The sequence below is a fragment of the Oncorhynchus tshawytscha genome, linkage group LG14 (assembly GCF_018296145.1).
Source record: "Oncorhynchus tshawytscha isolate Ot180627B linkage group LG14, Otsh_v2.0, whole genome shotgun sequence".
NCBI lineage: Eukaryota > Metazoa > Chordata > Actinopteri > Salmoniformes > Salmonidae > Oncorhynchus > Oncorhynchus tshawytscha.
Genome location: NC_056442.1, coordinates 22,715,106 through 22,734,831, shown reverse-complemented (window position 1 = coordinate 22,734,831; position 19,726 = coordinate 22,715,106). Strand labels below are relative to the sequence as shown.

The following is a 19,726-nucleotide window of genomic DNA, read 5'->3' as shown; positions in this document are numbered from 1 at the left end:
CTTTGTACCTGCCTGCCTGACCATTCTGCCTGCCTTGACCATGAGCCTGTCTTCCACTCTGTACCTCCTGGACTCTGATCTGGTTTTGACCATTTTGCCTCTCCACGACCATTCTCTTGCCTACTCCTTTTGGATTAATAAACATTGTAAGGCTCCAACCATCTGCCTCCTGTGTCTGTATTTGGGTCTCGCCTTGTGTCCTGACAAGGAGACCAAATTGCAGGCCTACTCCTAGTTACCTCTTGCCTAATCACCTTCATTGCACTTCAACCAACCCCACCTCGCGACATCCATCCGGTTAAGGCACCAATGTGACTGACAGGGATTCGAACTGCCTCCTGTGTTCCACATTGTGAGCTTCAAGAATGTGGTAGCCCACTGACCTAAATCCTGCAGGAATTAGTGTGGGGAGGTGCTATTGTAACGGAGTTAAGAACGTGCCCGTTAAACTCACTCCACATCTAGCTTGAGATGTCGCCGGTGAAGCTATCCAATTGGTACCTTTTGTTTGGCTCATGTGTGTTGTGAAGCAGAGGATCACTGGTTCACGTCTGATATGGGTGCAGGGACAGTGGAGAAAGCTAAACTGTTAGCAGCACACTCTTTTGTCTTTTTCACTATCACACATCTTCAGGTCTCTGGCAAGGTTGTGAATGTGGTTCACATAGTCTTCTCTCGTCAGACTCATGGCGATACAGTTGCCGGGGGAAGAGACGGTTCAGAGAACCACCTCTGTTACATAACATAGGCCCACTTTTCCTTGATAGATGCATTCCCATAAAATGGTCCCTGTATGAAAGGCTCTTCATTATGGGACATTCATGTAATTTATAGATGAGGAGAGAACAATTACTGAAGGTTGAAGTAGATTCATTTTTATGTCACTTCAGGTACAAATCATTTATTTAGTTATCCATAGATGTATCCATAGGTGGGTGTGTTTAAAAAAAATGTATATTGTTTTTTAATTCAGATTTTCATGGGGTGCTGTAGCACCCTTAGCCCTCCTACTAACCTGCAGCTATGTAGTTAACTGTTAATTATCTGTTTACAGACCAGAAATACAATGAGTTTATGTGAATGCACTTTTAATAATATGCCTACTATGCCTACACATCCGGCTGTGATTGGGTGGCGCATAATTGCCCAAAATTGTAAATAAACAATAATTTGTTCTTAACTGACTTGCCTAGTTAAATAAAAATAAACTAATAATAAAAATAACAATAAAACAATTACATAACAAAAAAATCCCGGTATGACATAAATTACCTTCCAATAGTCGCAAACTATATGTTCCCAAAGGAAATATGTCCACGGGGAATGGAAGGGGGCATCTAACACATTCAAACAATTTCATAGAGATAGGAAAATAATTATAATGCATCTCTATTTCTAAGGAAAATAATCCTAGGTCATCTCTATTTCTATCTGTAATCCCTTGGCACCATTTATAACGGGTAAAGTCCTCTCTCTGTCTCTTTCTCTCTCTCATTTCAATTTCAATTTCAATTCAAGGACTTTATTGGCATGGGAAACGTGTTAACATTGGCAAAGCAAGTGAAGTAGATAATACTTCTTTCTCTCTTTCGCTATACGGAGGTGAGTTCCTTCGCCGCACTAATGCCGAATTCTCTCTAGCAGTATCACGGGTGGAGGGAGAGGGAGTGCGAGCGCGAGCGCGTAGGCTATCAAGTGGACAGGATATCGGAGCCCACCGGCTTGGATTATTTGATCAAGCATCTTTGCCTGGTTGCAAGACACCTTTCATGGCAGTCTCGTGGTCCCACTAGCCACAGCAGGGAATTTACATGTATTACCGCATTAAATGGCTTTATTAGCCAGATCTTTATACTGATCCCACAGTCCGCTGTATATATATTTGTATAGGCTACTTGACTACTATGCCAGCGAAGAAACACGGCGTCGCGAGGCTCTGTTCATAATTTGCTCACTGGTTCATTGATACAGGTACCTCATCGACTGATTTCACGTCTATTTCGGTGAAAAACAAACTCATACCTGGAATTGGGGTTAAGGTAAGGTCGTTGTAGCGTATGCTGCATGTCTATATATATATATAAATAACATTTCCAATATAATTGAGCATGAACAACTCGAGGTGCCTGTTTTCGTGGGAGATGCAGCAACACCGGCCTGCATTGGCTAAGGCTACCGCAGTGATTCTATAGGGCCGTATTTTATGCTGTTTCATTTTATTTGGCTGGATATTAGGCATGTGCTTTTGTTTAGATCGCAGTTTGCCATACATACTAGTTAGGCTACTATTTGTGCATAGGCTTTGAATAGCAAATATGGACCGGTTAGGATAGGCCTTTATACAATGTTTAATTATTTAGAATTGGTCCGCGCATGTTCCTGATCATTAAACGCACATACATGTATTACATTTGCATGACACCTTTAGAACATTAATTGCATCTCACAATGAAGCCATATTCTTGAAAGCAGTAGCCTAAGGGAGCACCAAATAACATGCTTGTACATATAGTAGTCTATAGCCATACGGAGCCTACACTACGTTATTGGACCGCAACTACATGAAAAGTAGTTAAAATGTAAAAGCTATTTGATCCAGCAGCAGATTAGCCACATGACAATTATAGCATAGACGATGTCATCTTAATGTAGCCACTTTCTTGCTTAAAAAAGTGTTAATCCAAAGGAATCGCACCATGCACTTGATATGGGATGGTGCAGGGGACGGTGATCATAGCCTACGTTCGGAATGGACCAACGAGACGGCGGTGGTAGGGATGCACGTCGTATGTATATCATTTTAAGGTTAAAAGCGATTACACAATAGGGAGTTAAGCAGCCCGACAACATTTGTACCTTTCCACGCATATTCCATAACAAAATATCTGTCATTGATATTCTCTTTTGCCCTGCCTTCTTACACATAGGCATGCACAGACAGTTGCGTCGACACTGTAGTAGCCCACCTCAACATCACCATGGATAGTCACCACCAGGCACTATTATTGATAGCCTAATCATGCAGCTTTGAAATTGGAAATATTTATCTAATGTGTAGAGTGTTTGTGTGGATCATTCCTAAATTCTGTTCACTGAACTATATATATTTTTTGTCCACCGTAGGGCTGGGCGTAGCCTGTTCTACGGATGTCAGTGTTGTCACAGTTGGTCACACACAGCTGTTTAAATTGTGACTTGACTAGAGCGATCAGTTGCAACACAGTCAGTGGCGTACTGTGACGTCACGCTACTACCGGCTGTCCATTGTACGGATCTGTCCCCGGACGCAAAAATGTCCAATTCAGACACTTCAGCAAAATTTGTGTGCAAAGGCAAAAGGGATGTCAATAACTAATTTATTCTGAATGCAAATGAGAATTTATGGTTTAACATTAGCATATTTTTACATCCAGTCTTATAGGCCAATGTTGACTTTGAAAATAATAATAATAAGTTAATTAAAACTTCTTCGGGATAGGGGGCAGCATTTTCACTTTTGGATAAATAGCGTGCCCAAATTCAACTTCCTGCTACTCATCCCCAGAATATAAGATATGCATATTATCAGTGGATTTGGATAGAAAACACTCTGAAGTTTCTAAAACTGTTTGAATCATGTCTGTGAGTATAACAGAACTTATGTAGCAGGCAAAACCCCGAGGACAAACCATTCAGATTTAGTTTTTGAGGTCACTGTCTATTCAATGAGATTTCATTGGGAAACCAGATTTCTAAGAGACTTGTTTGCAGTTCCTACCGCTCCCACTGGATGTCACCAGTCTTTAGAAATTGGTTGAGGTTATTCCTTTGTGTAATGAAGAAGTACGGCCATCTTGAACAAGTGTCAGGTCATGTGTACTGTTTGATAGTTGCGCAAGACCAGAAAGCATGCGTGAGTGTGTTGTCTTCCTGTATTGAACACAGATCATCCAGTCTTCAATTTGATCGATTAATTACGTTTAAAAATACCTATAGTTGTATTACAAAAGTAGTTTGAAATGTTTTGGCAAAGTTTACAGGTAACTTTTGAGATATTTTGTAGTGACGTTGGTCAAGTTGTAACCAGTGTTTTTATGGATCAAACGTGCCAAATAAATGGACATTTTGGATATATATGGATGGAATTAATCGAACAAAAGGACCATTTGTGATGTTTATGGGACATTGGAGTGCCAACAAAAGAAGCTCGTCAAAGGTAAGGCATGATTTATATTTTATTTCTGCGTCTGCAGAGTTGAAATATGCACTCTCTCATTGTTTACTGTTGTGCTATCATCAAATAATAGAATCTTATGCTTTCGCCGAAAAGCTTTTTTGAAATCTGACATGTTGGCTGGATTCACAACGAGTGTAGCTTTAATTTGGTATCTTACATGTGTGATTTAATAAAAGTTAGATTTTTATAGTATTTTATTTGAATTTGGCGCTCTGCATTTTCCCTGGCTATTGGCTGTTCTACTGTTCTAGTAGGCCAATGCTAGCCATCCAAACGGACACTACTGGAAGGCTACATTTCCCTGTGGTGAGACAGTGATACATGCCATTGATATAGCCAATTGGCCTACTTCTGGAAATGTGATGCAGTATAACATCTGATAGGCTAAAGGGAAGTTGTTTCAGATAAAGGGCTTACGGAACTGGTGTTTTGTTTTTTGTGTGTTCTGGGTCTTCTGTCCCTTGAACACAGTAGATAACCTATTGTCTTTACATTTAAACACAATAAAAGGCCTGGCTCTCTACTGATACTACAGAAGTGTGCCTTCAGAAAATGACCTAGCCATATAGCCAATACTCCCAGTGTTCTCCATTGTACGACAATTGACCGCAATATCGTGTGGAAAGTAAAGGTAAAGTAAAAAAATTTTCCTCTGATACACAAAGCTGTGTAAAAGATTGATGACAAGCAGAATGAAAAAGCAGGGGGAACCAGTAAGACCAATCCCCAGCCTGAGGGGGACAGAATTAAAGGTCCTCAATTCTGTGGTGTGTAATGTGGCGTGGCATCTGTCTATCCTCATGTAACAGTATAACTTTAGTCCGTCCCCTCGCCGGGCTCCTCTGCACACATCAACAATAGTCACCCACGAAGCATCGTTACCCATCGCTCCACAAAAGCCGCGGCCCTTGCAGAGCAAGGGGAACCACTACTTCAAGGTCTCAAAGCGAGTGACGTCACCGATTGAAACACGATTAGCGCGCACCACCGCTAACTAGCTAGCCATTTCACATCCGTTTCACATTCCGCAGCAACCAGTGATCCGGGTCACTGCACCAATGTAACAGTATAACTTTAGTCCGTCCCCTCGCCGGGCTCGAACCAGGGACCCTCTGCACACATCAACAACAGTCACTCACGAAGCATCATTACCCATCGCTCCACAAAAGCCACGCACAACCGCTAACTAGCTAGCCATTTCACATCGGTTACACTCACAGGAACTTCTCCCTCTCTTCTCCTCCTCTATCCTCTCCTTTCCATAGTGGCTTAGTTTCTTTAGCTCACTTACTCCTCACACAGTGAAGAGAGCTTGGGGTCAGGGTGTCACTCGCGTATCTATTCCTGGAGCTGAAATTATTGACAACAAAACCGACCTGCTTCACTTTGATGATTGTCAAGATGTGTTCATTTGATCTTGTACTGGAGGGGGATTTTCAGGAAGAGAAATATGTTCACAATATTTAGCAACACTACTATGATACATTTAGGTTTTAAAATGTTCTGTATCTTTTACAGTATCAATGTTTGCAAAGAGGACACAAATGTAATCAAGACCAATGACATATTTTTGCAAGGAGGGGCTACTCGGGATAGAATAAACCCAATCAGATTTAATGCAGCAGAAAGAGATCCCTAAAATAATTCTGCATTTACATACATCTTAAATAAAGGGCAGTTAGTGACATTTCTGCAATGGTTTTCATAGCTCCTCAAAGGACCTCTGCTTCTCTCTGACAGGAAGTGAGAAGGTCACAGACAGAGCACTACTGGAGCACCTGGCTTGTTGCCTGGGAATTCTCTGGTGAGGAGATTGAGGTGTTGGGTGTTGTGAATTACTGTACCAGAGCCCTCCTTTCTAGAAGCATGTTTGGGGCAGTGGGAAAAGGGGATGGGTGGGGGGGATACAGCCTTACGCCATGCCGGCTGCCTGGAGATTGATAGTTATAGCCGGGTGACATGGTGTAGCCAAAGAGCAATAATAATGTTGAGTGCTTTGGAGGAGAATGCTGAACAAGAGCCAGAAACAAACTGGCGAAAACAAAGATGGCCGATCTGAATTGTGCCTATGTCACTATAGAATATTGCAGTATCTACAATTGATTTGCGCTACAAAGGGATGAGGCGGTCTGTAAAGAAAAGAAGCAGCAGAACACAAGCGACACAGAAAATGATCAGGGCCAGACTAACCCACTAAGAGAATCCTGAATGTATGTTCAGACTTCCGAGGTCTGAATTGTGGCCACAGCATGGCTTCTCCTGCCCTGTACCATGCACAAGTTGTAGCAAGAAACCGTAAGGACTCCGTGTTTACTAAGGTTCAGTGGTTGTAGCATGGTGATTGTGTTGTCAAAGGTGCAGTCGACTGTCTCTGACCTTTTCCCAGCACCAGAGGGATCAAAGGGCTTAGGCATGTTGCCTTGTTGTGTCTCTTGTGGAGGTGTCATGGACATGTATGGAACCCTGTGTCGTCCCTTGTTTGCCAGAATCTGTTATTGCTTCATTTTAGTCTGATCGCCATTGGATTCTCTGTTGTGGGCTAGCCTGATCACCACGCTAGCTGTTACCCAGCTAGATGTAGGCTATGTAGGCTGCTGTTGTTGATGGTAGAAACAGTCATGCACCCCGGATAGATGAGATTCGTTAGTGAATTGTCCCGCTAGCAGCAGAAGCATATGTGAGCTGGGTTATTGCTGGAGAGCAACAGTGTTTTTTGTTTCCATGCGGAGCGTCTTGAATATGTGAGAGGGGCCTCTGGTACGCTGAGACACTGACAGGTGTGTTTGTTTACCAGGAAGAACCACATCACGTCAGTTAGTGGGATCCTTAAGCTAAAAGACTGTCTTATTAGAGGGACCCCAGGTGGTCGGTCTAGGAAAGGCCTGCCGGAGCGACCTAGGTCTATCGACAGCACAGGCCAATACGTTTGACATATATGACAGTGTGACAGTTTGGATGGAGCATTAATGCATTGGCGACCATTGTGGCTGTATGTTGTCCATTGTGGCTGTATCAGTGTGACATCCTTCACTATACAGTACATGACCATGGAATTATAATGTGCGTGCGGTCCCTTGAAAAGGAAGTGGGTAGTGTGTTAATTTTTGTGACATGTGGGGTCTTTCTGTATAAAGGTGATGTTGTTCAGTAAGTATGTGACGTACAGTACCACTCATTTCGCTCAAGGGGCTAGTAGTATCTGGTAGTATGTGATTTTAGGACACACCAGCTTCTTGAGCTGTCATGGAGATGTAACTGATGACGCCTCTGAATGCAGTCTCTGGAGATGCTGTAGACACACACACACACACACACACACACACACACACACACACACACACACACACACACACACACACACACACACACACACACACACACACACACACACACACACACACACACACACACACACACACACACACACACACACACACACACCTGTGGTGTGATTGTTACAGTAGCTTTCTCTAAATATGAATTTCACTGAGTATTGCATTGATCCAATCTGAAACAGATTAAGATCATGTCGAACAATGTGTAAGTATGATCTCAGTATTTTTTTTAATTTGACCTTTATTTAACTAGGCAAGTCAGTTAAGAACAAATTCTTATTTTCAATTACAGCCTAGGAACAGTGGGTTAACTGCCTTGTTCCGGGGCAGAATGACAGATTTTGACCTTGTCAGCTCAGGGATTCGATCTTGCAACATTTTGGTTACTAGTCCAATGCTCTTAACCACTAGGCTACCTGCCTACCACAGTATGATCTCAGTATGATATGTATTTACTGTACATTTCCAATTGTTTCCTGAAATATTATAATTTTTATTTATTGATGACCTCATTTCTGGAATTGAGAATACTCTCCTGATTGGTGTGCTGCGTTCATATTTTTCAGAATGTCTGTATGTTGGGCTCATAATTCTATAGAAGCTGATAGTGGAAGTCCCTCTGGTGACATATACAGTGCCTTGCGAAAGTATTCGGCCCCCTTGAACTTTGCGACCTTTTGCCACATTTCAGGCTTCAAACATAAAGATATAAAACTGTATTTTTTGTGAAGAATCAACAACAAGTGGGACACAATCATGAAGTGGAACGACATTTATTGGATATTTCAAACTTTTTTAACAAATCAAAAACTGATAAATTGGGCGTGCAAAATTATTCAGCCCCCTTAAGTTAATACTTTGTAGCGCCACCTTTTGCTGCGATTACAGCTGTAAGTCGCTTGGGGTATGTCTCTATCAGTTTTGCACATCGAGAGACTGAAATCTTTTCCCATTCCTCCTTGCAAAACAGCTCGAGCTCAGTGAGGTTGGATGGAGAGCATTTGTGAACAGCAGTTTTCAGTTCTTTCCACAGATTCTCGATTGGATTCAGGTCTGGACTTTGACTTGGCCATTCTAACACCTGGATATGTTTATTTTTGAACCATTCCATTGTAGATTTTGCTTTATGTTTTGGATCATTGTCTTGTTGGAAGACAAATCTCCGTCCCAGTCTCAGGTCTTTTGCAGACTCCATCAGGTTTTCTTCCAGAATGGTCCTGTATTTGGCTCCATCCATCTTCCCATCAATTTTAACCATCTTCCCTGTCCCGGCTGAAGAAAAGCAGGCCCAAACCATGATGCTGCCACCACCATGTTTGACAGTGGGGATGGTGTGTTCAGGGTGATGAGCTGTGTTGCTTTTACGCCAAACATAACGTTTTGCATTGTTGCCAAAAAGTTCCATTTTGGTTTCATCTGACCAGAGCACCTTCTTCCACATGTTTGGTGTCTCCTCCAGGTGGCTTGTGGCAAACTTTAAACAACACTTTTTATGGATATCTTTAAGAAATGGCTTTCTTCTTGCCACTCTTCCATAAAGGCCAGACCCTACCTGCCAAACCCTCCCTAACCCGGACGACGCGAGACTAATTGTGTGTCGCCCTATAACTTTTATTTCTTGATGTATTAGATGGTTGTGAATGGCTGTGTACAACAACACTTGCTGTATATATATATATATATATATATATATATATATATAGATAGAGATAAAATATATATATATATATATATATATATATATATATATATATATATATATATAGAGAGAGATAATAATTACACTCCAATGGATCATGACCCACAGCCAGTGTGCGAATTACAGTTGGGAAAGCATTTTTTGAAATGCAGTTTTGTCCTGCTACAGTGGTAAATATGAAAATAAATAAAAGGTTGTTCCCTCTCTCTCTGTGTGTCTTGAGCTCTCGCTAACGAACTTGCAACATTATCAACTATCAGCTGCTTCACTTTGATGATTGTCAAGATGTGTTCATTTGATTGTGTACTTAAGCTTGAGGGGGATTTTCAGGAAGACACATATGTTCACTTGGAATATTTAGCAAGAGATCCCTAAAATAATTATGCATTTCCATATTAAATAAAGGGCAGTTTGTGACATTTCTGCAATGGTTTCTATAGCTCCTCAAAGGACCTCTGCTTCTCTCTGACAGGAAGTAGGAAGTGAGAAGGTCACAGACAGAGCGCTACTGGAGCACCTGGCTTGTTGCCTGGGAATTCTTCTCTGGTGTAGGGAATTGAGGTGTTAGGTGTTGTGAATTACTGTACCAGAGCCCACCACGCAAAAAGGATGTTCTGGTGCTGCATCTTCTGGTGACCTATTGAAAACAGTACAACAATGATATGGCATATGAACATGTGTGATGTATGCCTTTATGTTTTCATGACAAAACAAAGTAGCCTAACACACCTGTGGAAGTTTGTCGCTTTCAGGGTCCAATTCCAGCTCAGGACAGTATGTCAATATATTCAAATTTGCATGCCCACACAGTCAGACTGAGCATTTCAGTGGCTGAAGGAGGCTCAGGGAAATAAATGATTGAGGATTGAAAAATACAATTAAAAGACAGCACGGGGTCTTTAATTCAGGCTAGACGAGTGTAGGCCTAATAATGACAATCGGCAAATGTTTTGTAACAGATGTCTCGTTCCATTCATTATATGGTGAGTACACAGGACGCTGTTTGGATGCTGGAATTATTTTGCAGTGGACCAACATGCGCAGGGAGCTTACTTTCTGGAGAGATTTGTTTGACAATCGGATGAAAGCATTACTGGTTGTGTTCACGCCCCCTTAAAAGCTAATACATGTTTACCATATTTACCGTAAACCCTATCAGTCCTGAGATCCCAGGAAACATTGGCTTTTCATTGATCGGTTTTATTTATCTGCATGTCGTGCCCTTATGTTCAGCCTCACAATGAGTTGTTTTACCATATTATTTTCAGGATAACCAGGGCTACAAATAGAACACAAAACAATTTGAAATAAACAGTTGCATTCATGACTTTTACTTATATGTCATTTAAAAAAAGTCTGCCAAAGCAAAAACCTGATCAAATGAATTTATATGAATGCTGAATGCTGGGAAATACATATCCAGCTAGTCAGTGACAAATGTGTGGAGTTTGTGACAGCGACTGTGAGCTCATTACAGTACTATAGACGCCATGTCGGCAGGGTAGCCTAGTGGTTAGAGCGTTGGACTAGTAACCGGAAGGTTGCGAGTTCAAACCCCCGAGCTGACAAGGTACAAATCTGTCGTTCTGACCCTGAACAGGCAGTTAACCCACTGTTCCTAGGCCGTCATTGAAAATAAGAATTTGTTCTTAACTGACTTGCCTGGTTAAATAAAGGTAAAATAAAATAAACAAAAATGTCCTGGGATTTCCAATGATCTTCTATGTAGAAGAACCCTTCGAATGACTTTTTGTGTCGCTTGTGAGCGGCGTAGAGCACAACATGTTACATGTCCATGTTCGTGAGAGTCTCAACTTTTCATAGATAGCTTTTCATAGATAGCTCAAACTATTCGGAATCTACAGACATTTTTTAAAATATAAAAGACCACTCTAGCTCAGCGCGTTAATCACACAGACCTTTCAAACACACAATGTTTAAAAGGGGTTAGAAGTCCAAAATGTGCCCGGCTATAGGTCATATTAGGCCCATAAAATAGGAAGTCCTGTGAAATAAATAGAGACCCCCGAATGTTACTGTATAATTCACACTCTGCCGTGATCCCAAGCCTTACAGTTTCAGTAACACAGACTCCTCCCAGCTTCATATTGAATGATGACCTTAATTCCATAATCCTCTGAAAATTTGATTTCCAACCAGACTAGAATATTTCAACCTTTTAAGAGTGCTGAGCATGTAATTCAGTGTTTACTCTTGCCTTTCACGTCTTGACTGCTTTTGAAATCTTTGTGCTTTGTGAGGTGCCTCGAGGACCACAGCTGGTGTTGTAACAGAAAAGAGTTCAACCTCGCTCAGTCTCCCATTGCAAAGAAAGTCAATTTTTCCCCCTCACAGATTCCCCCGCACACTGACACTTTTACACGTCCATATTCACACTTACGTGACTGTAACACGACAAAGAGCCAGAGGGATTGGAGGATAAGCGCAGCAGCTCTCTCGTTAATGTGTCGTACTGTTTACTGATGGCACTGCTCTGATCTCATCTCACCTGACGTGAAAGAGACACAATAGGAGCCAGTTGTTTCAATAAAGTTATTTTTTACGAGACACGATCAGAGAAGAAGACTGTGCCAAACTCCCTCTATGTATGTTATGCAAATGAGTCATGAATGATCCATTATTCATAAGAATCACAAAGGTTTTTGATAAGTAAACGGACGAGAAGTGAAGGAGGAATTATCATTAACATTAGCAAATGGGTTTGATTCAATGCGCGATTTGTGCTTCGGAAATCGTAGATATCTATGACTGTTCATAGCCCCACCCCTGGATTACTAAATATATGGTGTGGACTGGAGCTCTATCAAAACATGCATGCGCTTTGCCCTTAAACACAGTTGATGTGATTCAGATTTCCTGCATGGTGTTCGAGATTATGTATTTATATGTACAGTATAATTTGTTTCTACGGGGGTGATAAAGGGGGCATGTGATCCACATCCTAAATGTACTGTACTCTACCTAACTCTCCCACCGTGTGTCTGTAGGGTCGCTCAGGGAAACAGGCGCAATGGCCAATGCCTCCACAGACCTGGACAACGCGGAGGCCCAACGCCAGCTCAACAACAACAACACCCGTCTGGCCGGCAGCTCGGGACACTGGGAAACTGAGGTCACCAGCTCCAAGCTGTTTGAGTGTTCCCGCATCAAGGCCTTGGCAGGTGGGTGGATAGAGATACTGGACTAGAGGAACAAGAGCACCTTCACCTGCCTCAGTCACAGCTCCATCACTCACAAAAGACACAAGCTTTATAGACCTCCCTGTATACCTGATGGAGGTTCAAAGTTTATAGAAGGACTTGATTCATGATCTATCATACAGGGGCTACTGACAAGGGGGTATGGTTGATATATCAGAGCCAGTGCTTTAGTACTTGAGTCCAGGACTCGGACCGGGCCAGCGGTGACTCAGACTTGGACTCGGACTCTGAGTGGACCAGTAGTGACTGGGGAATAACTCAGATGTGAGGTTTAGTCACTACATCACTGATCAGAGCTCTATCCTGATGAACTACAAATGTAGGATCTTAATTTGATCACTCACTGTGTTGCTGAGCATTTTCCTGCAAAGCTTGTAGTGTATTCCAGGTTTAAAAAGTTTGTAATTTCAACTTTAAAATGTCAGACCCTACAAAAATGTCCATTCAATTCCACATAATAATTCACATTTCCTGTTGCTGCAGGATTATTTTCCTGCTGTAGCAAACTGGCTCAAATTAAGATCCTACATCTGTGTTTATCTCATCTCTCCTGCAGAAGAGAGAGATGCTGTCCAGAAGAAGACCTTCACTAAGTGGGTGAACTCCCACCTGGCAAGAGTGTCCTGTCGAATCGCTGACCTCTATAACGACCTCCGGGACGGCTACATGCTCACCAGGCTGCTGGAGGTCCTGTCTGGGGAGATGCTGGTTGGTCAACCCATTCTCTGGTTCCCAACCACAGTCTACCTTTCAGTCAGCAGATGCTAGGAGAACAAGCGCAAACTATTCTCTGCATTGTAGTTATTTTTGTACCAAATATTATTCATTCATGTCTAAATGTTTCATGAATGTTGTCAACACTGCAGCTATATGTCATGTGTAATCGAATGAGAGTAGTAGTCCGCATAATGGGGTTTGACAATTGGATGGGTGTGCAGCATTTGCACGCTTTCTTTGCCATTGTGTTTTTAATGAGAATAACATTGTCTTAATATAAAGGCATTGAGATCAAAGTCTATATTTCCCCTGCAGATTGCTTTGACCAATCAACCATTACCCTCTCACCATTCCACTCTTGTTCCCTCTATCTCCTTACCTTGCTGTCCTCTCACCCTTCTCTCCCTCCCTCATTCCCTCCCTCCCCCATCCCTCCCTCCCCTAGCCGAGGCCCACGCGGGGTCGCATGCGTATCCACTGCCTGGAGAACGTGGACAAGGCCCTGCAGTTCCTCAAGGAGCAGAGGGTCCACCTGGAGAACGTCGGCTCTCACGACATCGTCGACGGCAACCACCGTCTCACCCTTGGCCTCATCTGGACCGTCATCCTTCGCTTCCAGGTAGTGACCTAGCCCACCCGTCCTGGTGCATGGTGTTGTTTGTCTCTGTGGCTTCTGTTGTGGTTGTATTTTGGATTGACATTTTTAAAAACATTTTGTCACGCAGCCAACTCCTGTTGGGACGTTCCTGTCCCCTGTTGGGACGTTCCTGTCCCCTGTTGGGATTGTGCTTAAGACCTGCTGCTAGCTTAACCTCTTCTGAGGTATTTTTGGCTTCCAGTTCCTGCAGGCCTCTGTGTGTCTCATGTTGGGGATGGTATGTTCTAGTGTGTAGCTCTATTCCGTTTTTGTCCCCCGTGGGGTACTTTTGAACTCAGTCAGCATGTGGATGATGAAGCTTACGTGGGTGTGCATCGTTGTTTCTACAAACTCCTGTATCCGACTGGTGCATGACATCAGAGCCAATCTGCTGCAGTTCTAATACATCTAATTTCGTCTCCAGACACTTCCGCCCAAATAGTCAGGAAGAGTCTGGTGGATCAACACATCAAACTTAGCCTTCTTTAGCCAATACAGAATGACTGGGAGAAACTTCCGGCGCATAGGCAGTAGCTTAGTCTCCCACAACACCTTCCCTCTAACCCTACCCATGCCTCGCAGTCGTGTGATTTGCTCAAATTAAATGATGACAAGTACTTTACTCGGTAGGTCACTCCCATAGAATTCTATGGGCACTCCTACTAAGGCAGTGGTCCCCAAAATGTATTTGGCCGGGGACCCCATTTTGATATAAAAAAAAAATGTGTGACCCCACCATGTGGGGGCTCCAAGTGGCACAGCGGTTTAAGGCACTGCATCTCAGTGCAAGAGGCGTCACTGCAGTCCCTGGATTGAATCCAGTCCCTGGAATGAATGTTTGCTTTTTATAATATGGGCTATGATAGTCTATTACAAATCAGTCTGACAGTACTTTTGACAGTATTTCTGAAGGAAGTATGGTTAGAAGTGACTGAAAACCCTCAGAAAGGCATTGGGATGTTCAGAAGATCATCAGGCAATAATTGTGTATGATCTTCTGTGTAGAAAAGAACATCATCATTGCATTAGTGCCTGGTCTTGTCCACTCTGTTCTAATGAGTCCTGCGTGGCTTGTGGGATTAAACGGTTCAATAGATACAGCCACATTTGTACGAAGAAAACACAAACCGCTTTGTTTACTGCAACCGCATCTAGCAGCTATCGGAGGTTACTGACGTAACCCCGGTTCTATGAACCAAGCACTTTTTAATTTATTTTTTAAATCTGAGTTTCTCTCGTAAACCCATTTTAAAATCAGGTGCGACCCCTAATTTGGGAAACGCTGCACTCACGCCGACTTTGAATCGTTGATAGCCCAGGCTTATATGCGCTGTGCGCAATAGCCTGGGGATGAGGTTGTAATGCACCTTCAAACACAAGAACCAAGTCTTATCCTACTTTTTGTCACTCTTTCTCATCAGTCTTTGAGCTGCGACAGTTTTAGCACTGTTGGATAAAGGTATCCACTTCTTGTGTCCCAGAGGTAAACAGAAGTAGGCCAACATTCTGTGTATATTATTGTCATGATTTTGACACAACAGGCATGCTGGTTTCAGCACTGTCTTAATTTAAGAGGAGTAAGGGCAGAAATCCGACTGATTTATACACTGGCCAAAAGACTGTATGGAGAAGCCTTGAAACATGCCGCATCATCACTGTGTGACGTTACTAGCAATGTCACTCTGGTCCTGATCGTAGTTGGATCTCAAACAAGGACATACTGTCTGACATCCGACTCAGAGACATACGCATACAATGGGCACAAGGCCTTACAGGACGCGATACCACAGACAAGTGACAGGCATGTAAGTAGCACAAAATCGTTTGGCTTTTGTTGTCGCCTTCAGGACAGTGGTGGTCTCAGCATAAACGCATGTCTTGCGTTGTTCAAATCAGCGTCACTCTGTAAATATGATTCAGGGACGCAGGCTAGTGGTGCCTATGGAGTCAGGAGGAGAGGCTAGCATGGCATAGCTTATCGCTCTGCCTTCTAACGGGGATTACAGGTTAGCTGGGGCACTTTTGGCCGGCATCCCATTCCACTGCACCGACTGTGGAGCCAGTGAGTCGATGGCCTCTTAAATTTTGCATGCAGTGAAAGAGGAGGAGCGCGTTATTGGAAACTGATTTGTGCTTTAGGGAGCAAGGGGTGGGGCTCCGGCCAGGGCAAGATGCAGTTAGCACCTATTCTCCTCCCCCACCTCCCCCCCTTCTCTCTCTGCCACTCCTCCTTCCTTCTCTGTCACCGATTCTGCAACCGTTTGTGGTTGTCTCATCCCTCTCTCCTCACACTCCTCTTTTAGTTTACTACGTCTCTCCTCCCTTTCTGTTTCCCTCTCTCTTTCTATCTCTCTCTTCCTTTCTCTCTCCCTCTCCTTCCACCCCTCCCCTACCCTTGGACTGTTCCAGGTGACTTTGCCCAGTCAGCAGGCAAGGCCTAGCCACTGCAGCAGGCAGCAGACACAGCGAGAGAAAGGGGGGAAAGAGAGGAAAGGAAAGGAGGAATAGAGGCCTCCAGGAGGTAAATGATCTCCAGGAGCCGATTTTAAGACTAATAAACACTTGACTCTCCATTACATTTAGTAACTTCACGATGCTTTCTTGTTGCTTCACTCAGTGTCGTTGTGTTCATGCTACCTAATTGTGACCTGCGTGGTGTATTCCTCTCTGTCACGGCCAGACGGTGTGTTTCTCTCAAGCAACTTGTTTACTGTTGGATGACATGCACTGCGATCAAGGCTATTTCAAATCTGCCTGATCTGAGGTATGAGCAGATAAGGTACATTTTAGAGATGCAATGTCCTCATTGGCTCTTGTGAAAAGTCAGTTTGGTTTTAGGCAGCAGTTCATTTGAACTATAGTTGTTCAGTTGTTCTCCTTGTAATTAGTAGTGCTATCCTACCATAATTGAATCACATATAACATATTCCCTGTAGGTGGAGACTAAACCGTGTATACATGTAGTAGAGTCCTATAAGCTTCCAGTTGCATTCCAGTGTGAGTGAGCGTGTCTGCTTGTGGATGAGGTGCGATTTGTTGACATGGGTGGTCTAGCAGATACTAGGGTGTCAACCCTCCCATTAATATGTATCATGTCACCGTGACATGATTGGGCCAATGGCTGTCATAGATGCGGGCGCACAGTGATGTTGTCATGATTCTGTGGCCTTCCTCCCAACATGACAGGCACACATCTGTGTGCGAGTTTGTGACGAGACATGCAATGCAGTTGTGTGACTATTGGGGTGTATTCATTACGGCTTGCAACAGAAATCGTTTACTATTTAAGAACCAAACAGAGCAAATGTAACGAAATCGGGAGGGAGGAACCTCCTTGAATATGTCCATTAGAAACTCTTGTTTTCGTGGCAAAACGTTTTCCGTTTAAAGTAAACGTTTTCTGTTGCAAAGCGTTTTGAAACAGCCCAAACTGTTTCGGTGTAATGAATACACTCCTGGTGTGGGTGTTGAATGGAACCGGGTTTTGTGTTCAGTGTGTTTGAAACTGATCAGCAACATGGGCGTGTTTCCTAACTGTTTTCTTCTCACCTTCATAGTAATCTGGTGATCTTACTGAACTGAGGACAGTTTTGAGACTGGTTTCCTTGACCAAGGTTGTTTGTCGTCTGGTCTCGCTCCCTGTGCACACAGATCCAAGTGATTAAGATTGAGTGTGACGACAACAGGGAGACGCGGTCGGCAAAGGATGCCCTGCTCCTCTGGTGCCAGATGAAAACTGCTGGGTGAATGTCTTCATTTAACCAAAAGCCAAAATTGAACGTCAAACTTTTTGAACAGTTTCGACTTTCCATACATGTTGACAGTTGTTTTACTACTGTTGATACATGCAATGTCTTTAGTTGGATAGCATATATCTATTGGACCAATAGTTGTGAGTGTGTTCTGTGTCAACTGTCCCACAGGTACTCTGAGGTCCACATCCAGAACTTCACCACCTGCTGGAGAGATGGTCTCGCCTTCAACGCTCTCATTCACCGACACAGGTCAGCATTGGCTAAGCAATCAAGTCTTTACGTTTTAAAACATGTATTTATGTGACCATATAGAAAGTGAACTAAATGACCTACGTTGCATTACTACAGGCCTGATTTGATTGAATTCCATAAGCTGATCCGGTCAAATGCCACACACAACCTCCAGCAAGCCTTCAACATAGCTGAGCAGAACCTGGGGCTCACCAAACTCCTGGACCCTGAAGGTAAGACCGCACAGAGAATTGAAATAGCGACTAGACAACCTCCTCAACAGTTCATGGACATTTGGTAACATATATCTCAGACTTGCAAACCTTCACAGACTTTCAGCGACAGTGACCATAGTTTATATTTTACACTACTGAAATTATTTAATGTCAAGGTGTGATTATGTTATATTGTAAATGTGTGCTGTAAGTGTTTGTGTATTGCTGTCCTTCCTGTTTGACTCTGCAGACGTGAATACAGAGAACCCAGATGAGAAGTCGATAATAACCTATGTTGTGTCCTACTACCATTACTTCTCCAAGATGAAAGCCCTTCGAGTAGAGGGCAAGAGAGTGGGAAAGGTAGGAGGATGCCGACACACTTTCTCAAACTCAACACTAATGTACTTGTGCTCTTGCTCAGTTGTGCACCGGGGCCTCCCACTCCTCTTTCTATTCTGGTTAGGGCCCGTTTGCGCTGTTCTGTGAAGGAAGTAGTACACAGCGTTGTACGAGATCTTCGGTTTCTTGGCAATGTTTCGCATGGAATAGCCTTAATTTCTCAGAACTAGAATAGACTGACGAGTTTCAGAAGAAAGTTATTTGTTTCTAGCCATTTTGAGTCTGTAATCAAACCCACAAATGCTGATGCTCCAGATACTCAACTAGTCTAAAGACTAGTCAGCACAACAGCCTTTTAAAATGATAAACTTGGATTAGCTAATAGAACGTGCAACTGGAACACAGGAGTGATGGTTGCTGATAATGGACCTCTGTACGCCTATGTAGATATTCCATCAAAAATCAGCTGTTTCCAGCTACAATAGCCATTTACAACATTAACAATGTCTACACTGCATTTCTGATCAATTAGATGTTATTTTAATGGACAAAAAAATGTGGTTTTCTTTAAAAAATAAGGACATTTCTAAGTGACCCCAAACTTTTGAACAGTAGTGTATGTTTTGCACACATGAGTATAATTCAAATCAAATTTTATTTGTCACATACACATGGTTAGCAGATGTTAATGCGAGTGTAGCGAAATGCTTGTGCTTCTAGTTCCGACCATGCAGTAATATCTAACAAGTAATCTAACCTAACAATTTCACAACAACTACCTTATACGCACAAGTGTAAAGGAATGAATAATAATATGTACATAAAAATATATGAAGGAGCGATGGCCGAACGGCATAGGCAAGATGCAGTAGATGGTATAGAGTACAGTATATACATATGAGATGAATAATGTAGGGTATATAAACATTATATAAAGTGGCATTGTTTAAAGTGGCTAGTGATACATTTATTACATTCATTTTTTCATTATTAAAGTGGCTAGAGATGAGTCAGTATGTTGGCAGCAGCCACTCAATGTTAGTGATGGCTGTTTAATAGTCTGATGGCCTTGAGATAGGAGCTGTTTTTCAGTCTCTCAGTCCCCGCTTTGATGCACCTGTACTGACCTCGCCTTCTGGATAATAGCGGGGTGTTCAGGCAGTGGCTTGGGTGGTTGTTGTCCTTGATGATCCTTTTGGCCTTCCTGTGACATCGGGTGGTGTAGGTGTCCAGGAGGGCAGGTAGTTTGCCCCCGGTGATGCGTTGTGCAGACCTCACTACCCTCTGGAGAGCCTTACGGTTGAGGGCGGATCAGTTGCCGTACCAGGCGTTGATACAGCTCGACAGGATGCTCTCAA

At 43.0% G+C, this 19,726-nt stretch overlaps 1 protein-coding gene across 5 annotated transcripts in view; it reads left to right on the top strand.

Moving 5' to 3' along the window:
- Positions 1–1,688: 1,688 nt before the first annotated feature.
- The window catches only part of LOC112267361 (spectrin beta chain, non-erythrocytic 4-like), a 65,987-nt gene continuing 47,949 nt past the window's right edge, over positions 1,689–19,726 (top strand). For all 5 annotated transcript variants that reach the window (XR_006078800.1, XM_042297147.1, XM_042297146.1 and 2 more), the window contains exons 1-8: positions 1,689–2,039; positions 12,259–12,432; positions 13,028–13,179; positions 13,634–13,807; positions 17,477–17,568; positions 17,749–17,829; positions 17,929–18,044; positions 18,277–18,389. Coding sequence is in view for 4 of the 5 variants with exons in the window: in XM_042297147.1 (XP_042153081.1) it covers positions 12,282–12,432; positions 13,028–13,179; positions 13,634–13,807; positions 17,477–17,568; positions 17,749–17,829; positions 17,929–18,044; positions 18,277–18,389 (879 nt within the window). In the remaining variant the exon portion in view is untranslated. The remainder of the gene's footprint in view (positions 2,040–12,258; positions 12,433–13,027; positions 13,180–13,633; positions 13,808–17,476; positions 17,569–17,748; positions 17,830–17,928; positions 18,045–18,276; positions 18,390–19,726) is intronic.